General features: G+C 35.8%; 1 protein-coding gene across 1 annotated transcript; it reads right to left on the bottom strand.

Annotated features, from left to right (window-relative positions):
* Nucleotides 1-4,250: 4,250 nt before the first annotated feature.
* Nucleotides 4,251-24,511, bottom strand: LIPI (lipase I). Its single transcript, XM_040566367.1, has 10 exons — nt 24,344-24,511; nt 21,047-21,423; nt 19,771-19,879; nt 17,122-17,223; nt 15,597-15,686; nt 14,432-14,599; nt 12,747-12,839; nt 9,853-9,964; nt 9,309-9,482; nt 4,251-5,160 (listed from the first exon to the last, which is right to left on the bottom strand). The coding sequence occupies exons 1-10, from the start codon at nt 24,420-24,422 to the stop codon at nt 5,073-5,075; spliced, it is 1,392 nt and encodes a 463-aa protein (XP_040422301.1). The 5' UTR covers nt 24,423-24,511; the 3' UTR covers nt 4,251-5,072.

Raw genomic sequence — 24,511 nt, 5'->3', positions numbered from 1 at the left:
TGACCTGCCTGAGAGTAGCTCTGCGGAGAAGGACCTGGGAGTCCTGGCAGACAAAGGCTCGACCATGAGTGAGCAATGTGCCCTTGTGGCCAAGAAGGCCAATAGGATCCTGTGGTACATTCAGAAGAGTGTTGCCAGCAGGTCAAGGGAGGTGATCCTCCCCCTCTACTCAGCCCTGGTGAGGCCACACCTGGAGTACTGTGTCCAGTTCTGGGCTCCCCAGTACAAGAGGGACATGGAGCTACTGGAGCGAGTCCAGTGCAGGGCTACTAAAACGATTTAGGAGCTGGAGAATCTCTCATATGAGGAGAGGCTGAGGGAGCTGGGCCTGTTCAGCCTGGAGAAAAGAAGACTGATAGGGGATCTTATCAACGTGCATAAGTATCTGAAGGGAGGGTGTCAAGAAGATGGATGAGGCCAAGCTCTTCTCAGTGGTGCCCAGCAACAGGACAAAAGGCAATGGGCACAAACTGCAACACAGAAAATTCCACCTGAACGTGAGGAAAATCTTCTTTACTGTGAGGGTGACAAAGCACTGGAACAGACTGCTCAGAGACATTGTGGAGTCTCCTTCTCTGGAGATATTCAAAAGCTGTCTGGACACAATCCTGGGTGATACACTTTAGGGGACCCTCCTTGAGCAGGGAATTTGGACTAGATGATACCCAGAGCTCCCTTCCAACATCAATCATTCCATTATTCTGTGAAAACATATGTCCACTTTTTTTTTTTTTTTTTGGTATTAAAATGAAAAGTGTTGGTGGATATTTTGTAATCTGACAGAGAATTCAAACAGTACTGTAATCAGTCCAACTGCTCTTTTGCTCTGATGCAGAACTGAGTTATCATTACCACTTGCTTCAGAACAAGGAACCTCGGAAGATTTTCATTTTCTGCCTGTGACATCCTCTGCTGAGCTTAAGAGAGCTGACAGAATTAGTACAAAGTAGCATGTGGCAGTGGGCCATAAACAGCAATGCATTTCCGAACAATTACAGCACATTTTTGCTGGTGCTGGGAGACACAAGGATGGAGTCCAAATACTTAGCCACTTGAGAAGGGCATTTATGCACTGGAAATGCTCTGTCTGGAACAGTCCCTCTTACAAAATGGAAATTACAAACTAAACTGGAAAGACAGAAGAAAAAACAAAAGTGTTTCTTTGTCTTATGTGGATTACTGGAACCTCCTGATCAACCCCACCACTCCTTTCCTCTTCACCCAAAACTTGCCCCAAACAAGGCAGCAAATCACTGTTTCTTTCTTACCAAAACTTACATAGGTATAGTCCTCACTATACCTTATATAGGTATGTTTAAAATGTGTGAAAATTGCCTTTATAATGTATCACTCTGTAACACCAGTAGTCATACCCGTATGTCTCCTTGCATCTTCAGCAGTACCTTTCTTGACATTTATTCCATATATTCATAATGGGAAAATTCTAGAAAAGTATCTCAGTCTTCAATTCTTCAGATTTTCCTACTCATGTCTTATGCGCTACCTCACAATTCAATACAACATGACTGTTGTGTAGGCACCATTTTGCCAGTATGTTCATATGATAGGTAAAGGATGCATGGGGCTAGTAGCCTGCTCTATATATGAGTTATGACTACTGCCTAAAAGCAACTTCTCCTTTCCAAGGGCTGCAACACCAGAGTTCTGTGGGAAAGGAATTCGCAGGGAGCTTTGTGCTGTTTCACACGTCCCTGAGTTAGAGATAATGAGGAAAACAGCGGTAGAACCAAAAACTTGAGCAAGGTCGAGATAAAGTAAATTGGCTACAGTGTTAAAGATGAGCTTTGGGCAGTGGCCAATTGCTGGCTGGCTCAAGGCGCGTGTCTGAGGGTCTCTAATCAATTGTAAGACAGATTCGGGTGCGTGGACAGCGCGTGGGGCTACGGGGAAAGTATATGTAGTAGTGAAAAAGGGCAATAAAGGACTCCTGTTCAAGAGCCATCAGGAGTCCATGTCTTGCATCCCTTCAGAGTTCCACCCTACTTTGGGAAGCAAGTAAAAGGCAAAGGATATAATTTATAGTGAAAATGCCAATCCCAGCAAATACTGAAAAGGCAGATTTTTATGTATCTTTGTCTTATAGAGTAAGCTGTTGAAAATTAAGCTCATATGGTTAAACAATGTTAAAAATAGAGGGGAAAATCCCCAACCATTTAACAACTATGTCAATAATAGCTGTAGTAGTAAACAAGTACTCAGTATCATTACTGGAAAGGGCAGTACATCTACCCTTAATGCTGCCAATTTAGAGACAATACAGTTTCATTAATTTTTCCAGATAGTAACTTGCAAATGACTATCTCAAGCAAAATAGAGGTTTATAGTCAAAATTATATTCATACTCAGTACTTCAGTTCTTATCAACAGGACATAAAAACAAAGCAAAAAATAATAATTAAAAAAAAAGCAAGAATATAAAATATTACATAAATAGTTGAAATGCCTTATCTCAGAGTAACTAGAAAGCAACATTAAAAGGAATCTTAAGAGGCCATCTGATACATTTCTCTGCCTGAACATCTATGTCACCCATTGAAAGATTATTTTTTTGAGACATTTGAAATTTACTCTCAGGTCTCTATGCTTCCTTTTAAGTGACATAAGAAACAGGTATTTGAAGGTAAGGCGATAAAGCAAAGGAAGCTCAGAGACTTGTAAAGGGAAACCTAGGGGAGGTGAAAGTACTGCTGTGCAAAAGCCTACAGAATGAAAACAAGCAGAATAGCCAGTCCAAAAAAAAAAAAAAAAAAAGAGGGAGACTGAGTTGAAATACAGAAAAACACACAAACACACACACAAAAACCCCACACTTCCCTCCACACACATGTACATAAGCATACTAATGTGGAATATATAATATAGATGGTTTATCTTTTTTTTTTTTTTTTTTTTTTTATAGTCCCTGAGCAAGTCTGTCCACAGGCAAACTCAGTTGTTTCTTCTGTTTAACTTCCAAACTACTCTGGCTTGTGAGCATCCCATATTTTCTTTGGTTAACCCATTTTTTTAAAAAAAAAAAAGAAAAAAAAAAACACCAAAAACACTTGAATAACAGACCATCTTCACAAATAGACTTGCTTGGCCGAAGAAGTCCAAAATTCTTTAAAAAAATAATAAAAGCAAAAATTTGACAGTAGCTCTACAGAGCATATAATTTTTTTTCATCATTTTCTCTTGTATATAAATATCCTATGATCTAAGCACACGGTTTGGCTTACAACAATAGTAAAACAACAAAAACCTACCCAACCAACCAAACAAAAAAAAAATCACAAATTGCTATCACTATTTCTAATTTTAAATCTAAACAAAATGCCATGATGATGTATCATGTAAGAACATAAATAAAAATAAAAATAAAAATTAAAATTAAAAAATTACAGAACAGCAACTTAGAATATCCTAACACAGCTTCAATCCTAGACAGCCCAAAACAAATGGTTTGCTTATCTGTTTAGGTCCATACTTTGTGCGAATCACTATGGTATCTGAATGATGTTTTTAACCCATCAGCCATTTCCTTCACAGTAGTGGACCTGAGGAAGCAAGATGCTTTCATTAAAAGGGGTCCGTTCCTAGACTCAAGGCATTTAAAGTGCTTGCTAGTTCAGAATTCAAATGTGTTCTGTGTGAACATACGTACATGTAAAGTGAAAATGTGGTTTCTACTGAAATTAAAAGATTTAGATGTCCTTTATGCATCACAGCTCAAATACCATAAAACTTAATTTGAATACCCCTGCAATTAAAAAAAAAAAAAAAAAAAAAAAGTTGTTTTCCCTTCTGTGAATGAATGTTGGCAGATTGTTCCAGTTTGGTTTTACATGCATGAACCCACAGTCCTTCATGAAGTAAGGGAGAGCGTGTGCAAAGACAGATACATCTGGCAGCACTGTCTCCTGTATTCCTTCTAACCCAGCTGTTGACTTTCAATACAACTTACAGTTCATACGTTTTGGACATCCCACACCATTGATATTCAGATGAAACTGGCCACTAGGTTCAACCAACTGTTGCTATCAAGAGCAAGGACAGTGTAGGCATGGGAAAGGAAGGAAAAGGATAATGTGCATAGGACTCATTCACACAAGAAACATGGTTAAATACATATTAAAAGAATTAGAACGAAAAAAGCTTAAAGAAAAAGAATGCACATATCTTTTCTTCAATCAGTACCATCAGAAAGGCAATCTGGCACTGGAAAACTTTTCTGAACTGGTGGAAGAAATCTTTATGTAGGATTTATTCCTGTTCACATTCCAGTAAGTGAAAAGCTGTCATCAAGTACAACATGAGCAGCAGTTCTAATTGCAAGGGGCCCAAACAGAAACACAATATAAATGCATATATTTCATCTTCAAATTATTCTCTTCAGAACAGACTTTAGAATTACTTCATATCTGAAACATCACTGCCCTGTCCATAGCTTTAACAGAAAAAATCTGAGTGGGTGCAATAGTATTCATCTCAGATGAGGATACAGATAATTAATTTAAACAGCAAAGTTACATATGTGTTCACAAAACTTATTGTTCCAGTTCTTAGAAACTGAGACACTACATAATGAGAAAACATGAATTCATTTATCCAATGAACATAGCACAGCAAAACTGCTATATATTAGATCTGTAGATCATATGTACAGTATATTAAATTCACTTAGTAGACAGGTAATTATGTTTCAATGTAAAAACCATTATAAATAATAAATAATTAAATATATGTATGACTTGATTAATAATGTGCTGAGATTATGCAGATAATTCATCTTTAATTCAGTAGTTGCCTCACTGCTAACAAATAATAACTAATAGATCATTGTATGTTCTCTATGATGCATTGATTTTATTCAAATTTCCTAAATACATAGGCACCAGAACTTTTCAATGAATTTCACCCTAAGGCACTCAGAGGAAGTAATGCATATTACCATACAGACTCTTGAAAATAAATCTAGGTTATCTCATTTCCCTTCTCATTGCGGTCTTTATCCTGAGGAAGAATCAAATGCCACTGCCATAAGAGAAATTAAGTTAGTAGAAGCTCTCTCTTCATGTACTGTTCTCTGGACAGGGGATGGGTTTGAAGGTCAGTTCAGTGTTCTCCATCAGTACAAAATCATATCTGCACAGCTGTACCCTATGAAAGTAGAAACAAAATAAATATATATATATGCGCAAAACAGAAAATTTAAAATTAATAGAAAAATGTTTTAGTATCTGAATTATTAAACCTTCAGTATTTACTGCCTCTCAGAAACAGTACTCAGGACAACAACAAATGTCTTCTTGTCTAAGTTTACACCCTACTTTATGCATCACTAGAGTAGTTTCGCCAGATTGCAAACAACCAGGTCATTAGATGGATGGCGTACAGTGGCAAAAGAAGAGTACCACATCAGTCTGAACTATGAAGATGCTATAATCCAGCCACTAAAGCTATTAATCTGCATTAAAATTAGTTCTTTAGAACAATGTTCCAAGCGCAGCCCAATTCCTGTTAACACTCAGTCTGAACAATTTATTTTGAATTTCCTAGGTAGGAAAGTTCCTCTTCTTTCATTCCAAAGACAGAAGCAAAATACTGCATCTTAATAACTTCTCTCTCTCTTTATTATTTATTTATTTATTTATTTTTCTGCAATGAGAGCATGTATAAGAAGTTCCATGCAGGAGTGTAATTTATCATCTCAACACCTAGAAAACTCAGAACTGCACAATACCACAGGTCAGATGCAGATGTCACAAAAGGAGCCTCTCGCACACAAAATCTTACTTTTTGATGTCAACAAAGAAACTAGCTGTGTGCTTTTAGTGCAGAGATGGGTCACAGCTCTGCCCTTTATGTGCTATAGAAGATGGTGAGAACTGGATGGGACAAACAAGTGACTAACACAGCCTTTCCTCTGATGGCACTTCTAAGGGCATACAAACTATGTTACTTATCTTCTACATTGCTCTGAACTGGCTAAACAACACAATTCACCTGAGACTGGGAATTAGGTACAGTGAAACACCTAAGGGAAAATAAAGGGCTGAGAAGGAACATCCCACAAGGCACCTTTGTTTTCATAAGTGTGAGATTTCCAAACAGTTATGAATCCACCTACCTGCATGTGAAAGGACTGACAGATTCCTATATAAGAATTTGAGGCTCTTCAAAGGCCCCACAAAAGCTAAAACAGTAGATTTTGCAGCTAAGATCAGGAGAAATTCTGTATATTTTGTATAATGCAAAACGTAGAATTTAACACAGTCCTTCATCCACAATTTGTTTTGATTTGAATGTAATGGTTTACTCTTACATTATTTTTGTAGAGGGAGAAAAAAGCACAGAAACTGACAACATTGTAAAAATCCTCACAAAAGACTGTGAAAGAATTCACAGGACAAATTTGCAAACAGAACAATATAAAATTATTATACGTATATATTTCTTGAATTTACTTTCAGTTTACAGTGCTGTATTTCAGTACATTTGCAACAGTAATCACCATGCAACAGCGGAGTATGTTAGCACAGCCTGTTCTCCAACAAAAGAAATCACCTGGGAAGGATTCTGTCTTATCACAGAGGATACAACAGTTAGACATGATGATAAATACTAGAAATAAAAACATTGTTTCCAATATTTTGTATCTCATTTGAAGTGAAATCCGTCTAAGTTTGTGATTATTAAGAACCAGGCATGTCACCCAGGAGTGTAGACCTGAGAGAGGAGAGGGTTCTCCAGTTCACTGAGAAGTAGCAAAAGGCAAATGATTTTTTTGTGAAGTGAGGCAATCATAAACTTTCATCCCATGTGGCTTCTCTTCCATCTACTAAAAAGCAAGGGCATGCCATGCTCTCTTGTTCAGAGATATTAATAAGGTCTTTTTTTTACTCTTCCTGTTCTTGCTTTGATTAAAAATAAATAAAATAAATAAATAAATAAATAAAGTTGGCTGGACTAAGTATCTGTGAAACATTCACCTTCCTCATCAGTTGCGTCTGAGCTGAGTGACAGATTCAAAAGCTTTCTGGGAGAAGTGACACCTGGATGAACACAAGTTATAAAAGCTTTCTGTTTTTATGCACGAGCCGGAATGATTTATCTTAGAGATCAGAAGAGTCTGAAAATTATATGTACCCTTTAGCACTCCTACACTCCCACACCAGCTGTGTGAATAATGGGTCAGTAAACAATTTTCAGTGATATTCCCCAGACTCCCACCATCCACTATTAATCCAAATCTGGGGAGAGTGAGACTCCCATTGTCTTTTATCCCTGCACCTGTCTCCTGGTTTTTACCTATTATTTTGTTATATGAATAATTTAAATATTTAAAAGTAGTTTCTACTTAATTATCCCGTATTCAAGTAATTGATGTAATTACATGTAACTAAATAAGGTAAATATAGGTAGTCATAATTACAATGAGCAATTACGTAATTATACCAACCAATGGTGCTGTAACATCTGCATTTAAATTACCTTCACATGCTGATTCAACACACTTTTCTCCATCACTATCTTAAAGTATCTAATGCCTGTATGACTGCCATCTGATGAGATTCCATAAGAAGAACTTTAGGGGATTCTATATTAAAACAAATCAAGTGCATCTTACTTTAAAACTAACAACAGTCAGAGTAACAGGCATGAAAACTCAAAACAATAAGGATTGTTCAATGAAAGCATTCACTATTTGCTAGATTATTAATCTGAAAAAGTTCTGAATAGTGATAGGCTTCCATGAAATGCCTCTTTTGATTTATCACCATTGGGTTGGGAAAAAAAAAAAAAGTCACAATATGATTTAGAGCTTTGACTATCTCTCATCACCAAATGCTTTTAAATAAAATCATTCCAGTTCACCTGAGAGCTTGAAATTTATGGCCTTCAACAAGTTAACAAAGTCTAATGCATACATATTTGGAAGTACTATTTTGATTACCAAGTGTTCTGTTTCTTTCTAAACCTCTCCCACCTGTCTTCTCCTCTTTCTCAGTAAATATGAAATAACAGATTAATTTAACAAGATTTCTTAATTGTTACAAATTATCGTACCTGATTCCTTCTGGACTATTATCATATACCAAATCAGAAAGTCTCAACTGTTGTTTCTTAAGTTAAAAAAATATACAGACTTAAGACTTACTCATATTGTAACATTGTTCCCACTCATTAGTTATTTGATTACCATGCTTAGAATAGAATAGAATAGAATAGAATAGAATAGAATAGAATAGAATAGAATAGAATAGAATAGAATAGTTCAGTTGGAAGGGACCCACAAAGATCATCAAGTTAAACTGCCTGACCACTTCAGGGCTTACCAGAAGTTAAAGCATGTGAATGAGGGCAGTGTCCAAATGCCTCTTGAACACTGACAGACATAGGGCATCAACAACCTTACTAGGAAGCCTGTCCCAGTGCTTAACCACCCACACGATAAAGAATTTTTTCCTAATATCCAGTATGAACCTTCCCTGGTGCAGACTTTATTTTAAAATCACACTTTGTTGAATCTGCTATTCATGCGAAGCAAATATATGTAATAACATCTAAAATAAAGTATTGTTGCTACTCCACGGTATTTCTTAACTTTTATATGTAAAATGTTATTTTCACAAGATGAAAATGTAAAATTTAATTGCTAATGCTATAGTAGAGGTAACTTTGGAGATGTAAAAAATCAACATATGGCAGCACTGCCGAAGTATTTCAATAAATAAATAAATAATAGAAGTGTAATAACAACACTTGGTATAATAAATGCAGATTATTTCATTTTAAGTGTAGGAAAGCACAGACTGTATGTTTTGCTCTTGGAGGGTCTTCATCAGCAGCAATAGGACCAAAAGCCTATTTCAGTCATAGAAGTTCTCCATTCCACGTCTAAGAAAAGCTGTGTGCAGACATAATTATAAGCAGAAAAGTACTTCATAACATTCATCTTCAGGAAGAGAACTTCTCCCTGCAATCACTGCAGGTGTAAGTCAGGCTGACCTATGTAAGTGGTCCTTGAGAGCTCCTTCAGAGCAGACCGCAGCAGCAGTCTGCTGTAAAAAGGAGCATGTATGACTTTTACATGCACAAGAGTACATTTGAGGGTGCTGTGCACTAAGTGAGTGTTAATGTACAAAACAGCGCTTCCACATGATGAATTTTATCCTAGATAGGATTAGAAGAATATTCATGCATTTATGAATATGTGATAAAAAAATCGATAGAGGCAAGTACAAATTTCTGAGGAAACATCCTGAGCAGTTTAGTTCACACACAACTTTGTAACAAACACTTACCTTTCTGGGTTATTAAGAGATTTCAGCCTCATCTGAAGAATCCTAAGCTTGTATTTTGGACCTATTAAAGTCTTTGTAGAAAAGGTCAAGGAAATTTTCGATATTTTGTCAAAATCCCGGTAAAATCCAGTCAATATTTTGACTCTCTTATATTGCTGAAATGTTGCAACTTCACTAGAGAAAAATATGATTTTTAGTCAGGGTTTTTTATCTGAGAAATATTCATGATTTCCAAGAGTTATTACTAAGAACAGAAATCTTGCAAGATGGATCAGTTGAGAACATTCAGAACAAGGACACTGAGAACTGAATTCAAACGAGTGGCAGACAAGGACATGGGCTAGTTTGGAAAGGGAGGGAAAATCATTTCAGGTTGAGAAGCATTGCCTCTCACACTGAGCCATACCAGATCCAGGAAAAGGAGCTGTGACTAAGACTTAACAACCTCTTGACTTAGTTGACAAGTCTTAAGCAAGGCTTAGGAAACTCAGGAAATTAGTTCTACACAGAGATAAAAAAGATTTACAGACAAAGCATGACGTACCTATTCACCTCTGATTCTATTGTGTTTCCAGCATAATCAGTTATCTTAACTTTAATGAAACCTCTCCTAATGCTTTTATTCCAGGTAATAATATACAGTAAGTAGTTATACACTGCAAAAACAAATAGGAAATAGTAAGATTTAAGGAATGAACCTCAACAGGATACAGTTATTATCAGCACCCTTCTAAAAGTATTCACTTGGTGATGGTAATAATAGTGACCCTTTACTTCTAAGTAACCAGCTAAAGCCAGAACAAAATGGCTATTGACAAAAAGAAGCTTCCACAAAATGGCTGTTTGGAGGTCTCTGTACTTAACGTACATTTTTTTCCAGTTCTTACATGGAAACGATTTGCATCAGAAAACTGCCATCAGAGTTAACATGAAGAGTTTGACCTGCCTAAGGAAACAATGCAAAATTAAGCCCTAACTGGCAACTTCAGTTCTTGGCAAGCTCTGCAAAGTGGGTATATTTGAGCTACTATTGTGGTGAAACTATCACGCTATCTACAGAAGTGACACATCCAGAAAACAGGTGAGGTACATTGGCGGGAAGAGGGAGGAACAGTGTTCATGCAAGTTTTATGGACAGGCAAGCCAGGCAGTTAGCTAGGTGAGCAGATGAGTCAGGAGCTAACAGCTGAAGAGAGACATTATTCTGTGTCTTGATTGCCCAGCCTGAGCAGTTGCAGCAGTACACATCCTCCGAGCACCCTTCTCTCAGAGGAAGCCTGCTTTTAAGGGGATAGACCACATGAGTACTAGAAAAACTGTGTGGGGGTGACTGAGGAGAGGAGGCTGACTCCTTTTCCATGCTCCAGTCCCTTCTGCCCTTCCATGGGAGGGCTCATGGCCTTGGAAAAACACACCGGCTGCCAGGGACTGGTGCCTCAGAGCACCAGCCCACTTGTTGGAGGGAGGACAGCATGCAGCGGGCCTGCTCTGCCATGCCCTGTGAAACCCTGACCTGGCCTCCCACTGCCCTCCTGCAACCACCACCCATACTGTGACTGTGCTATGGCTTTCCAGAGGAAATACAGCAGTACTACTCTGAAAATTAGGAAGCCAATTCAAACACTTCTGTCTTTTTTTCTGGCATGTTATTCTTCAACAGTCTCTCCTAAAAGGCAAAGCCTCATATTGAATGAAAAACTTGTCCTACTCAGGTTTACAGTTTTATTTAGTTCAAGGCTTTTTTATTTTTCTATTTCCTCATGTTTTCAAACATCTATGAATTAAAATAAGGCTTAGTTAATAAACACCCTCTTTTTCAGACTGGTTTATTAGACTTATTTTTCTTCTTAACTGCATATTTTCCCTGAAATTCATCCTGTCATTACAGATCTTCTTACTCCTTTCCATGTATCTCCTCCTATGTTTGGTAATAATCCCTCTGTTTTCTTTCTTCTACCACCCCTGTCCCAGACTACTATATATAATCTTTTTTACTTCTACATACTCTTTCCACCAGGAAAGAATCAGGATTCTGCCTGAAAGAATCAGGATTTTCAAAAAATGCCCAGACTTCAATATGTGTGAGAGTGAAAGCAAAGCCATATTTTTCTCCAGGAGGATTGAAATGAGGAGACCTAGTAACCTATGCAGCCCTGAAAGCATGGAAAAGCAAAGTCCAAGCAGACCTGATGAAGAGAGGAGCAGTGGTAGCAGGTGTTGAGTGGAAATACCACCGGGAATAGAAGGATCTATTTTTCTTCTCTGGGTCAGGAAGGAGAAGGGGGAGAAGATTTGACTTGTGCAGTTTAGAGAAAAAGGGTTGGGAAGACTCTGGAGTGCATAAAGGGCACTCAAATAGGCACTGTAACATTAAAGTCAATATACTTGAAATGCAGTTAGCAACCCATATGATCATTCTCCTTCATCTGCCACTACGGAATACATATATGTAAGCAAATTTAAATTTGTGCCTTAGGCTTTGCTCCCCAAGTCTTTTTCTCTGCACACCAAGACCACTTCATTTTGTTAGTCAGCTGCACCAATAACCCTAGCACTAAGTTATATAAAATCTATAACACTTTTGTTGACCTCTTCTGGGCCCTTTGGAAGAAACAGTGATTTAAGCAAGCACAATTACCACAGTAACAAGAAATAACTTAGTCCCTGGTCACAAAGCTTGCTGAGAAAATGGAAAACACTAACGGGAAAACTTGATTTCACTTGAATTCCTTGTAAACCTATCCTTATACCCCAAACCAAAGAATTTGTAATATCACTAATTAGAAGGGTTTCTTGATAAAAACATGTAAAATCAGAAATAGGATGAGAATCTAAGCTAGACCTCCAAATGGAGAGGTAAATTGTTGTAGCTAAAGCCCACACCACAAAGAGTTCATCCCCATATAGCATAACCCTGATAAAGTCAGATAAGTTTTTCCTCCTCTGTTTTCCTCATGGATCTTTAAAAGCTGGAGTAGCTTTAGTTCACTGCAGGTCACTCACCTCCCCGGGGAGGAACATACAAGTGTTTCTTTTCCTTCCTCCACCCAAGGAACTCTTACCAATTTTTACTCTCTGAAAATGGCAGGAACAATCCCATCTGAGCAGATTCTCTCAGCTTTTTCTCTGTCACTTCATTCTCATTTTTTGTCTTTCTTATTATTCTGGCAGTCAGTCCATTTCATTACTTTTAAAGTCACATTTCTTTCTCAGTTAACATATTGCTTACTCTTCTGCCATAATCTCTCTTTTCCTTCCACCCAGTCTGCAAACTGACACTTCACTCATGGTTTGTTCTTTTTCTGTTGCAGCTAACAATAACTTTCTACTTTTAACACGTGTTCCCTTCAAGTCAGCTAACAAATAACAACTATAATATTTCATAAAGAGTTTGTTATGTATATATGTATACGTGTGTGTGTGTATTCAGTCACTTACTGCAGAATGGGTCGTTGTCTGAAGTATCAAAATAAGCTTTCGTTGGTGAATTCTTCAGTATTAAATGCTTTTTCCAGCTATCAGCATAATAACCTGAAATTCAAAGTTTAAACATTTTATTTCAGACATAGAGCAGTATCACGATACACATACAATAAAAGCAAGTTACCCAAAGTGACAGACTTGAGTTTAGTTTTCCTAAACATCCACTTAGAAAGTCAATGGCCTGGAAAATGCAGGAATACCATAAGCATAACAGAACAGAACAGCATAACATATATATATATTTCATTTTTCTAATATATTAGTGTCACTACAAGTAATATAATCAAATAGAATGTGTTTAGTCTAGAGTACGAACTCTGGAAAACATTGCCAATAAAATCCTGCAGAGGTAATAAAAACAAAACCAAAAAACTAGCTCACATATTTGCAGAGAACAATTACAGAACAGCTTCATGTTTAGTAAAATGTCTTCCTTTCTTTCTTGAATCAATACAGTAAGCATTTTTAAATCCTGTATTCTGTAATTGTGGATATGATTTAATAAAACATTTGATGCTCATTAAACCTCCTAAGTTCTTGGATGCAATGTATTATTTTTTTTAATGTAATTATGCTTTTTGTCTTTGGGTCTTGATAAAAGTCCTTGTTTCTAAAATGGCTGATACTATTCTGTCCCTCTTGACTTCTTTACCTACAATGGACAGTGAGGGCTAGTTCCAGGCTGCATAGCTGGCACTGCAAGACAGCAGGTGGGAAAGCTTGCAGCAGAAGGATGTTGTTTCTCCTCCAAGTTCCCAGTTTCAGCTGCCTCCCATTTCCTTATAGACTTTATGGTTATTAAAATAAAAATTAAAAATGAGGGCAGCTGATTGGTCATTGGTCATCTCCACCTCTAGCTCAGGCATTCTGTGTAAGTGCATCAGGCATGACTAATAAGCATTCTGGGGAAGTCCCTGCGCCTTTCTGCCCTATTAGAAGGTCCTGTTATAGCTGGTTTTATTATAAAATAGTATACACATACATCTATTTATGTTTTTTCTTCAATGTAGACCTAACTAATATAACTATTCAAGGACATACATCAGAAGACAAGGTTTGAATTGAAAGTTAACTTCTATTTAAATATTCTAAATATTTCATTTTTATGAAAATCCTGCTCTGCCAACTGGGAAATGCTCACATTATTGAAGCTGCTTTCAGACTGTCCCTAGATCTTCTCTAAAAGTAATAAAGGCCCAAACAACTAACAATCTCTACAAATATGAGCTTGATTCCAAAAGAAGAGCCAGAGACTCCATGAAGTCGCTATAAACATTATTACTCTTAATCAAAAACCACCGGTACTCCAGGAATGATAGCACACTACGAAACTCTAAAGAGATGGGCTTAAGTAGAAGCAATTTCTCTATATAGAGGAAATGCATTCTGAATCCATTTCAGACTAGAAAGCCTAATAATCAAATATTAGGAACGTTCAGCACCCTATCTAACAGAGCTAACTATAAAGCAGACAAAGCCTTAAGCTTTGAACTGTTTAAAACAGTATGCAGCTCTACCCTCAGTCATTCTCGTCAGATCCCTTAGCATGATGCTACAGATCCCTGGAGCAGGCCCAGAAGGAGCAAGTCTGAATTTCTCAAAAACTTCATCCATCCCAGAGCAGACATGGTAACTCTTACCCATTACTGGACATGACATTGGTTGGAAAGCTTCACAATCAACACATTTTCCTCTCTTATAATCTGAGTAAGAGTCACAAGGATATGCTATTATGTTGCACTTTCTTTTCAAAGATGATAAGAAGAGGAAGACAGATCTTTGATGGTCACATTTAAAATACTGTAATCCTTCAGGAAAGAAAAAATGAAATATACAAAGAATATGTCATCATTTTTCTTCAGGAAAGAAAAGATATTACTCAAACAATCTCATTTAACTAAATCATTCTTTGTCAGCCATGTCTTTATGCCCTGTTTAGTTGACCACTGAATGTAAAAAATGGATGCACACACAAGAAGAAGAAAATGAAGACTGTTTTGAAAATTAAATGTATAGAGAAAAATATTCAGGTTTTTATATGCAAGAAATAGTCTGTCTACTACGTCCTATCAAATTTAGACAATTTTTGTTATCAGGCATGAGCCTGCATTACAATTGGCTTTGTTGCCACAAATGACACAATTAATCCTGTTTAATATTTAAGTAGAAAAACTACTGTGAGCACTACTTCATATATATATATAATCCATATGTATATATAAATACCAAAAAACATATATTCAAAATGATTAAAAAAAAACAACAACAACAATGGGTAGCAACTTTGCCTAAGATTTATGGAGGTTGAAATAAGCAAAATTCTGCAGCAAAAGATCATGCAATAAAAATGTTTTCTTTCTGAAGAAAACAGGTCTAAAAGACCTGTTCAAAACCTAGTACATCACTGCCAATCAGGTAGAAACTTAAGACATATAGTGAAGACTTTAAACCCTTGCCTTCCATGTCATCTGAGAGTGGTGCTGTTCAAATCACTTACATCTTCCCTACAACATCTTTTCCTATACCTGGCCATATATAAACACAGGAAAATATTGATCACTACATGCAGATTATATATACAGTAATAATGGTATGATGGAATATGTATGCATATGGGAAGATCTTTATTAAAAACAAAATGCCCAATAACTTTGGTTCTCTTTTTTGCTGAATGAGAAGGGGAAAGAAAGAATACAGTGCCCTCAGACCCAATATTACTGTGAATGGGAAGTGCCCATTGAATTCAGGTCATTTTTGATTTGATCTCAGACTCTTTTCTCATTAACTGAACAAATTTTTATTTACCACTGAATACTGTTTGTGGGCAACCAGGCTGATCCATTCCTCCATTTGGATAGAAATCAATGGTTCCTAAAGGTTTCTTGAAACCTAGTACTAAAAACATCACAAATTAAACAACAACAAAAACATAAGCAGAATTATCCAGTGAATAATTTATCATTAGATTGCACTACAAAATATCATGGATCTTTTAAAGAAAATATTTGCAAATATATTGTTCTTTTGTTCTTTAAGTGGAATTCATGTTGAGTTAAAATTCACATTTTTTTTTTCTTTTTAAGAAAGTTATTCAAATTAAGTTGCAATCTACAAGTCTGTGCATAACTCTTATTTCCACAAAAGAAAAAGGATAGGACAGAAGCAACTCTTTAGTACTGCAGCTGAAACATTATTTGCGTGAAGAAATTTATGAAATTCATGTTTTCTCTAGCAACAAAAATTCTTTCCCAATGTTTAACTAGAGTAAGATTTCCCATTTTTTTGCAAATGACATTGGATTCTGAACTACACTAAAAAAATCTTTATTTCTCATGTTCCATAAAAAAAAAAAAAAAAAAAAAAAAAAAAAAAAAAGACTGATTTCAGTAAGATTTAGCTCAATCTGACCAACCTTCCTTTCTACCTTCCTTACCTTTATTCACATAATGGGATTGTTGCAAACATTGGTATTTTACCACTTCACATATAAATTTGTATAATAAAATGATAAGTTTTAATATTGTTAAAGAAACTGATATGAAACTACACAAATAATGGGCCACATGTGGTAGATTTGAAAGGTTTCCTTATATTTTGAGAAGAAAATTAAACCAGATTACAGTATGAAGAAATCAGACTACAATGTCCTTCAACCTTACAGTAATGTGATTCCATACATAATTTTAGGCAGTGGATCTGAACAGTGCACTAATGTGTTACAACTGAGACTGCTTATCTGAGAACAGGCTTTAATTCAGTAATATTCACATGTTTACAACCTCTGTGTTCATACACACTAGCACAGTGAAAGAATGTTTACGTGATACTATTTTGCAAAGAATAGTATCAGAAATTAATGCAATAGACACGTTTTATCCAATGTGCAGACTTCTTGGTTTTGTATTCAGAAATAATATACTATAACAAACAAGGCATAAATTATTATATTTGCATGGCATTAAGTGGACTCGTCTTTATGTTTATGTACACATGCCTTCAGTTAGCTGTTGGATGTGAAAGTTGCTTCAGTATTTTCAGGTTCAGTTATGAAGCTAACTCATTCAATAACAGGACTACTCATGTCAGAACAGAACATAACAGGTCATCATTGCTTAAGTAATCATCAAAGTTGAGTTTCAATTTCTTGATGAACAAGCTTACATAAAACATGATTTCAAAAGTATGCACTGTTAGGAAGCAACAGCACAGCAATCCACCCATTAAAACTACTGCAACGCCATATGCATGTTTCTGAAACAGCTTATCCCATCTCTTTCCCTTTTCTGCCTTTCCTCTAGCTGAAATATGGAAGTTAAAGCTATGTTATTACCATCAGTATCTGTATGAATTACGTCAACGAATTTTGCATCAGTACGATCCAATCTGCCCTCTGGTGGTTCTCGAGTGAATGAAGGGCCTGCTGGATCAAGACCTAAATGAAAGACATTAGCATTACAAATCCTGAGGTCTGTTTCTACAGTTATATACAAGATTGACACGTGAGCATTATTCATCAATGACTTACCCCTTTTCATGAGGTAATAATAAGAATAAAAACAAAACAATTATTCACAAGTTTCTATTCTTCAACTTGCTAGGCTAAGTAAAGCAAGGTTTCCTAGTACAAGACCAATCCATATGTTTGAATTTCTCCCTCTCCTATTAAGTTTCTCTCTCTCCTGTTAAGTTGTGCTCATCTCCACATTCTCCAGAACAACTATAAGCCAACTATATTAGGAATCAAATCAAATTAATTCATTTTCTTTTTTCCCCCAGAAAATACTTTTCCTATTATTTACTTCATAAAAATAAAATATGAAATGTAGCTGCTCTCACCACCAGAACCCAGGATAGAGACATCTTGGATGGGAGATGATTTCAAACAAGCCTCGATCATTTTACCAGTTGGTGTTGGAATTAGTTATAGAAAAAAGTTGTTAAAGGAAAAGAAGTGAAATACTAGTCTTTTACACAATTTCACCTGAAGCAGGTTTGGAAATATTATACTCAAATTGAAACTGAGCTATGACAAAAGAGTTTTCAGCTGAGATCCACAAAAAGCACTTGATATCTAAGAGGAGAGAATTTGGGTGGTAAAGTATTTGAAGCATAAGCATTGCTTATTCTCCTTCCTTTTAGCAATAGAGAATTATTGTTGTGCAACCCTGAAGCCTAACAGTTTTCAAGACAGTAATTACTGTCCTTCACAGGAAAGAAAAGTTGTTAGTTGAGGTTTGCTCTGTTCCTATTTTCTTGACAACAAAAGCAGAGACAAAGGGAAGAGGGTGGCAAAAAAGCAGCAAAGATGGAAAATGTAATTGTCGAGACAAAACGTATCCTTATGCTTGACTCCTAATTTCATTCTCACTAATTGTGAGATGGGTCTAGCACATGACCTTAGTTTATTCAAGACCCAACAAATTTGTATTATGATTTAACTGGCAGATGTGATTTAAGAACTGGTCTAGAAAAGTTTTTTCTCAAGATCAAGATAACCAAGATCCAAACTACCACAGAGGCTCATGGAATGCCAGGATTAAACATTCATAGTATCCCAGGTGACAAAGTTTATTGTTTCCATCCATTAATCAGTTTTATGTTTCAGAAGTCTCCAATTTTTTTTTATTTATTTATTTTTAATCTAGTTTTTCCAACACCAGTTTGGGCCACTTTCTTATAGTTTTACACCAACCTTGTGAGTTTGGACTATCTAGTCTTTGCTTTCATCTGTATTTGAAATGACAGGAAGGTGATAGGAATGTTTCATACAATTCCATTTACTCTTGAACATCTGAGTTCAGAAATGACATAGATCTACTAGCTCACAGTTAACATAAGAAGTCAGAAAGGCGGCAGACTTGTTGGCCTAGTATTGCCATCAAGATTGTCCCCAGCCTGTGAAGCAAAAAAAAAAAAAAAAAAAAAAAAAAAAAAAGAACTCTAAGGAATTTTGTAAAGTGGAAATGAATATTTATAACTAAGGGAATATAGCTTATCAACTTTTAGAAAAGGCCATGGCTTTCAGATTACTGTAGTAAAAGAGGAGGAGTATCTAATTCCCTTTCATAAAACTGGCTACTGGCTTCTATTACATTTGGAAAAAACAAAACAAAACAAAACAAAACAACAAATCACTTTAGTACCACAAAGAGATGGTTAGGAGCTATGAATCTCAAGGTGTTTCCTTTCAGCCTGAAAACAGCTGCTCACTTAAATCTTAGAAAGTAACAGAGCCTTCTTACCACCTTTTCTAGTAGTTAGCTAAATCAGCTTCCTCCTCAGCATGCTAGCTGCAGTGAATTTAGCTCTTGCACAATAATTATCAGGAGCCTGTGTACCCAAATTAGCACTGTGGATTCTGCCCTAGGAACTAGCATTGAAAAGTTATTCTTAAACTTCATGTGCCTGAAGGATGTACCCAAATGAGGGTATTCAAATTTTCACTGTATACACCATTCCCACAGATGACAATGATGATTTGCAACAAATATTAGGTAAGATCTGCAGTACCCATACACAGGCTGCACACCTGATTTAAGCTTCCTGTAGCAGGTTGCCCAATATAGTAAAGCCCACACCATGTTCAGATAATTCAAAGTGAAACTAAATGCTTGTGCCTAATTCCTGTGTTCTGACCAAAAGCTTTTGAACCTCCCTTAAGAGGGACCTCATTTTCTTCATCAACCAGACTGAAACTCAGCACATCACTTAAGTGGCATCTGAATGCAGCATTTAGTTTTCATTTGAAAGACAAGAGGTAAACACTGGAAAAATGGGAAAATTCACCAGTAACTTAAGTCCTCAAAGAATAATTTTGCAATTTTCTGAACTTACATCAATGACTAATTTTTCTTCTTGTATGTTTCTAAATAATCAGTTCTTATTTGTTGATATTTCAATACCAGCATCTATGTGATCTGTAGCAATATCAACAAAGCAGGGTACACTAGAATACAAGTATCAGGATTAGAAGCCTTACCCGTAATTCTGCCAAGTTTGCCATCATACTTATGGCCAACAAAACCAGCAATATGAGCCCCAAGACTGACTCCAATCATGTGCATAGAGTCAAGAGAAGCTCCATCTGCCTATCAGAAAAGAAATACAAAACAAAATGCACACGGAGTTAACAAAGCAGACATCAGCAGACTGTTTTAGTATTCACATTTGGTTAATACTCCAGGCTATATATTGTAATTCTGTAACTTTAAAAACAAATGGAAATTCAAAACTTATTTTCAGTTTGACTTTCTGTAATAGTTATATATTGTAGTAATTATGAAATTATTTGACTATAAAAATGTAAAAAGGAAACTTGAGTCACATTTCTTCCAAATTGTCACACCAGTTTATTTGAAAAAGGAGAGTATAGAGATGGAAGAGGAAGACATTTACCAGATACAAGAAAGACGAACCAAAACTATGAACAAGGGGGGCAGGGAAAATCTGTTCGTGCCTTATTTTTCCAGTATAGTAAATTAAAACCATAATACCATTAACAAACCACAGAACAAGTGAATAATGATGCCAAATACACACCTGCAGGAAAGTCTTAACAGGCCTATTCTACAAGGTTAACAGTATTTAAAAAAAAAAAAAAGAAAAAAGAAAAAAAAAAGCTCAAATTCCACAAAAACATTTTATTACAACAAAGCATTAGGAATGCAGAGAAGAAAACTCGGGTGATAAAAACTCAGTTAATAATTAAAAAAAAATGATACAATTACATTTTTTGTTGATTTGATTAAGGATATAAATCTACAGCCCATTGAAGAATACTGGCATCAGCAACTCTTTCAGCAGCTACTGTAGAATCAGGAAGTTTATATAAATTTGTGACAAATATTTATATATGTTGGTGATTTCTTTTTTATTCAAGATCCTTAACTATAGTAATTTAATATTGGAAAGAGTAGTGTGATGTTTTTATTTATTGCTGCATACTATCTGAATAACTCTCACTTCTCTTCCCCACTGGTGCATTCACTCTTTCCAGAAGACTTAAAATTTCCATCTGGCTAAAGAAATGAGATGCAGTCTTATACATATTTCAGTGAAAGGGAGATGAGAGCTCAGGTGAGGTTAAAGATATGCAGTAATTACTGCATGCAAAATTAGTAAATACTTTGTTAAAGAAACATCACTTGATATTCTCATGGGGCTCCTCTTTAGACATAACTATATTTTAAATATTCATTCCCACCCGAACTATGCTATTTAAACTTGTTCAGAACAGATACAACTCTCTGCCTTACCAGCATCTGGTCAACATAGTTCTTCAGTGTTTCTGCAACTTTTCTGCAGTTTTCAACAGCAGTTGTATAAATCACAGTTGTTGCACCACGATTCCAGTCAACTATAATGAGATTAATATCCCCAGAAGACAGTAAGAGCTCCTTTATATCACCTAGCCATGCTGGTGGAGACCCTGTTGGTCTGAAGCCATGAATAACAAAGACAGTTTTCTTGGAGGTATTAAGGTACTCAGATGCAGTAACATTATGTTCAATAAGTCTCTCAGAACAATTTGGATTTTCCCTTGTGTATAGCAGTAGCTGGACATGGAGTTCTGTTCCAGATAAAGCATTGCCTATATTAAGGTCTGTAAATTCAGGACATTTTTCCTCCTCATCTGAAAAAGATGAAAATGTTATTAGACAGTAATTTGATGAGTCAGACCAAACAAAATATCACCTCTTCACTTTTCGTTCCACATTTATCCACGGAAAGTGAAGAACCTGAATTTTATTTACTCCAGATCTTTGGAATGAGGTGCCAGAAGGTGTGCTGAATGAGTAGGAGCCACAGTTAAATTAATGACTTTGTAGATATTACTGTGATCCTTTGAATAATTCAAATATGAAACTAACCTTTCTAATTATTTCTGAACCACATATTTTCTCCATAATAAATAAAAATTAGCAACCAATGTTGATAAAATCATTTGCTTAACCATCAAATTTAGGTTCTCAGAATTTTTTCACAACCAGTGTGTGTTGAATAAACAGGAAGACCATTGTGGTTGGTTCTTCCTCTTTTCAGCCTGAGTGTCAAAGCTGCTAATCCTTATGCCTTATTGTTCGATCTAGCAATAAGAAACAGTTATCTGACACTAGGGGATGATCCAGAATCCATCCCCAATTTTGGATCACCATAAGGACAGCATTACCAAGAAACAAAGAAACAAGAAACAAAGGATACTGTCCTGAGTTTGAAAAACTTAACTGTATATAGAGGACACAAGAAAACCTGCAATATTTAGCATTTCTGTAGTCGGACAAAACAAGGTTAAGCTTTAGATCAATCAGGATCAATAGGAGGATGGCAATTTCCAAGAGTCTTTTCCCCCAAACATCAAAAGGTAGGGAATTAAAAAGTAACCTTCAGCTACTGACATCATAATGTGTGGAAAGTGGTTTCAGGACTCTAGGCATAAATCCTTTGCCTGTCATAGTTTTTCTGTACGACCTGTTCACCTTCTCTGTGGTTTAGGTGTTTCATGAGCAAAGGTATTTGGGCCAATCTATTGACTTCTAGTGGTTTTAGTGGGCTACTTTAACTTTACATAATTCCTTTCTTTTCTTTTCTTTCTTTTTTTTTTTTTTTTTTTTTTAATATTTGATGGCACTTGTGTCAACTTTCCTGCCATTAACAATTTTGTAAAACAAGTCAATCAACTTCTAGAAAGCAAAATTAGGAAGAAGAATAATGCCTACTCAGTTCCCTAAAAAAAAAAAAAAAAAAAGAGTAACCTGAAATTTCTCAGTATTTTTGAGTTATAGAAGAGGCAGTTCTAGCTCTTCTCCTTTTCCCAGCATCTGGTTAGCAGGCAGAACCAAATTCACCACATTTGCAAATCTGAGGAAGACGAACAACCCTCTACAGTTTGTAAAGGCTTGCAAAGCAAGCACGGGGTTAAAAGGTATCTGAAAAATGTGTTTGATATAGCAGAGGTCTAAATGAAACCAAACAAAGTGAACTGCAAAATTTAAGATGCAATAAAGATGAAGTGAAAACACTAATTAGCTTAGGGAACTAGACCAATAATCTCTTGGTCAAACCATGTATCTACAATGATTAGACCAGTCAGCACTGGACTGGATATCAGGAAAAATAATGGGTATTTGCAACCCAGAGTAGAGCTGAAGTTACAGCATGTTAGAAATGGCCTGAAACTTCCTGTCGACTGAAAAAAAAAAATCATGCCTATCATTACCTTATCATAAATTACAATAACGTCAAGTATTGTGTCTGGGAAAAGTTAAAATTACTTGTATTTCAAAATAAATATCACAGTTCTCTTAATTTAGATATTGAACAATTTAAGTTACTTTTATTGTGATTACCGGACAGGTTATTAACTAATGACTGATACAGGAAGGCAACTCAGTTTCATTGCTGAGGCTTATAGAAGTTCAGAAATCAAACACTGTTCAGCTGCAGTTTTCTTGAATTTAGTGGAAACAGCCACTTGATTACAGTTTTGCTGTTCAGATTCATAGCTATAACACAGCTCTTTTATTTTTGCCTAAAAGTGTTCTTATGTTTTGATTCCTTACCATATCATTTGACTGGGAGAAATAACAATTCATTTTTGTAAAGTCAATGGAATGGCACTGACATAAAACAGAGTCTGATCCATTGAAGGGAGAAAAATATCACAAGAAATATATTTTAACTGATGAAACCTATTTACTTGCTACAAAACATCAAACAGAAAAAATCATTTACTAAAGGCTATGAAATAAGAGCAGAATTGTTCTTTGAAAAGTAAATTTAAAAAAAAAAAAAAAGGTCATTGTGAAATTAGATCAGTCCTAGAAATAAATATGTAGATTTAATAGTTTAAGTTGTTAAGCAATGAATCATTAAGGAGAATTTTTTTCGTACTCCTCTTTCTCTTTGACACCTGGAAGGAATGCCCAGGTGCCCTTTGCGTGCACTTGTGAGAGTACTCAAGTACACTGTTCTGTACAGTCAGAAAATACAAACAGGGGTTGGGCAGTTATATATGCAGTTTAATTCAGTTAATATACAATCTCAACTTTCCTGTGTGTGCTTGTAAGCATCATAACTGTCTTTTGTGGTCAAAAAGGGGGAAATCTTAAGTGTACACTGCCTTTTCGTATCTAAATTATACTACTTAAAATATAACACGTAACTTGAAATGCTGTCAAACTATCAAATTGGCAAAAAATAATTTCAAATTTATAAAAATAAGTGCTTAATAAATATAAATAGTGCTTAATACACTAAAACTATCTTATAATTGCCTCTTTACTTTGTACAAAGTGCACATACCTGAGTGTGTCTCTGTCCAAAGTACAGCAAAAGATAAAGTATCAGGCTTTGTTCTATTTACTTTACAATTGGAACCTCTGGCTCAGTTTCAAAGCAATCAAATTCTCTTTACTAACCATCTGTTTCATTACGCACAGTTTTCACGAGATTTAATCTTTTGGCCAAATTACATAAAGAAATATTCGTTTTTTTATACTTGAATAAAGCCATGAGACTATATCACAGAGGGAAAAAAAAAATGTAGTTCTTACCTGATTTCACCCCATATACCAAACAGATGAAGAAACACAATTTCAACATACAGAAACGGAGAAAAGTAGTACGTAACATCCACAAACAAGTGGCAAATTAAGTGCTTCCTTATAGCATACCAGAATTCTAAGCTAACTGAATGCCCCTGATGAAGTAGGTGACATGTA

This window comes from Cygnus olor, chromosome 1, assembly GCF_009769625.2.
Source record: "Cygnus olor isolate bCygOlo1 chromosome 1, bCygOlo1.pri.v2, whole genome shotgun sequence".
NCBI lineage: Eukaryota > Metazoa > Chordata > Aves > Anseriformes > Anatidae > Cygnus > Cygnus olor.
This window is presented reverse-complemented; position numbering and strand designations above follow the sequence as displayed.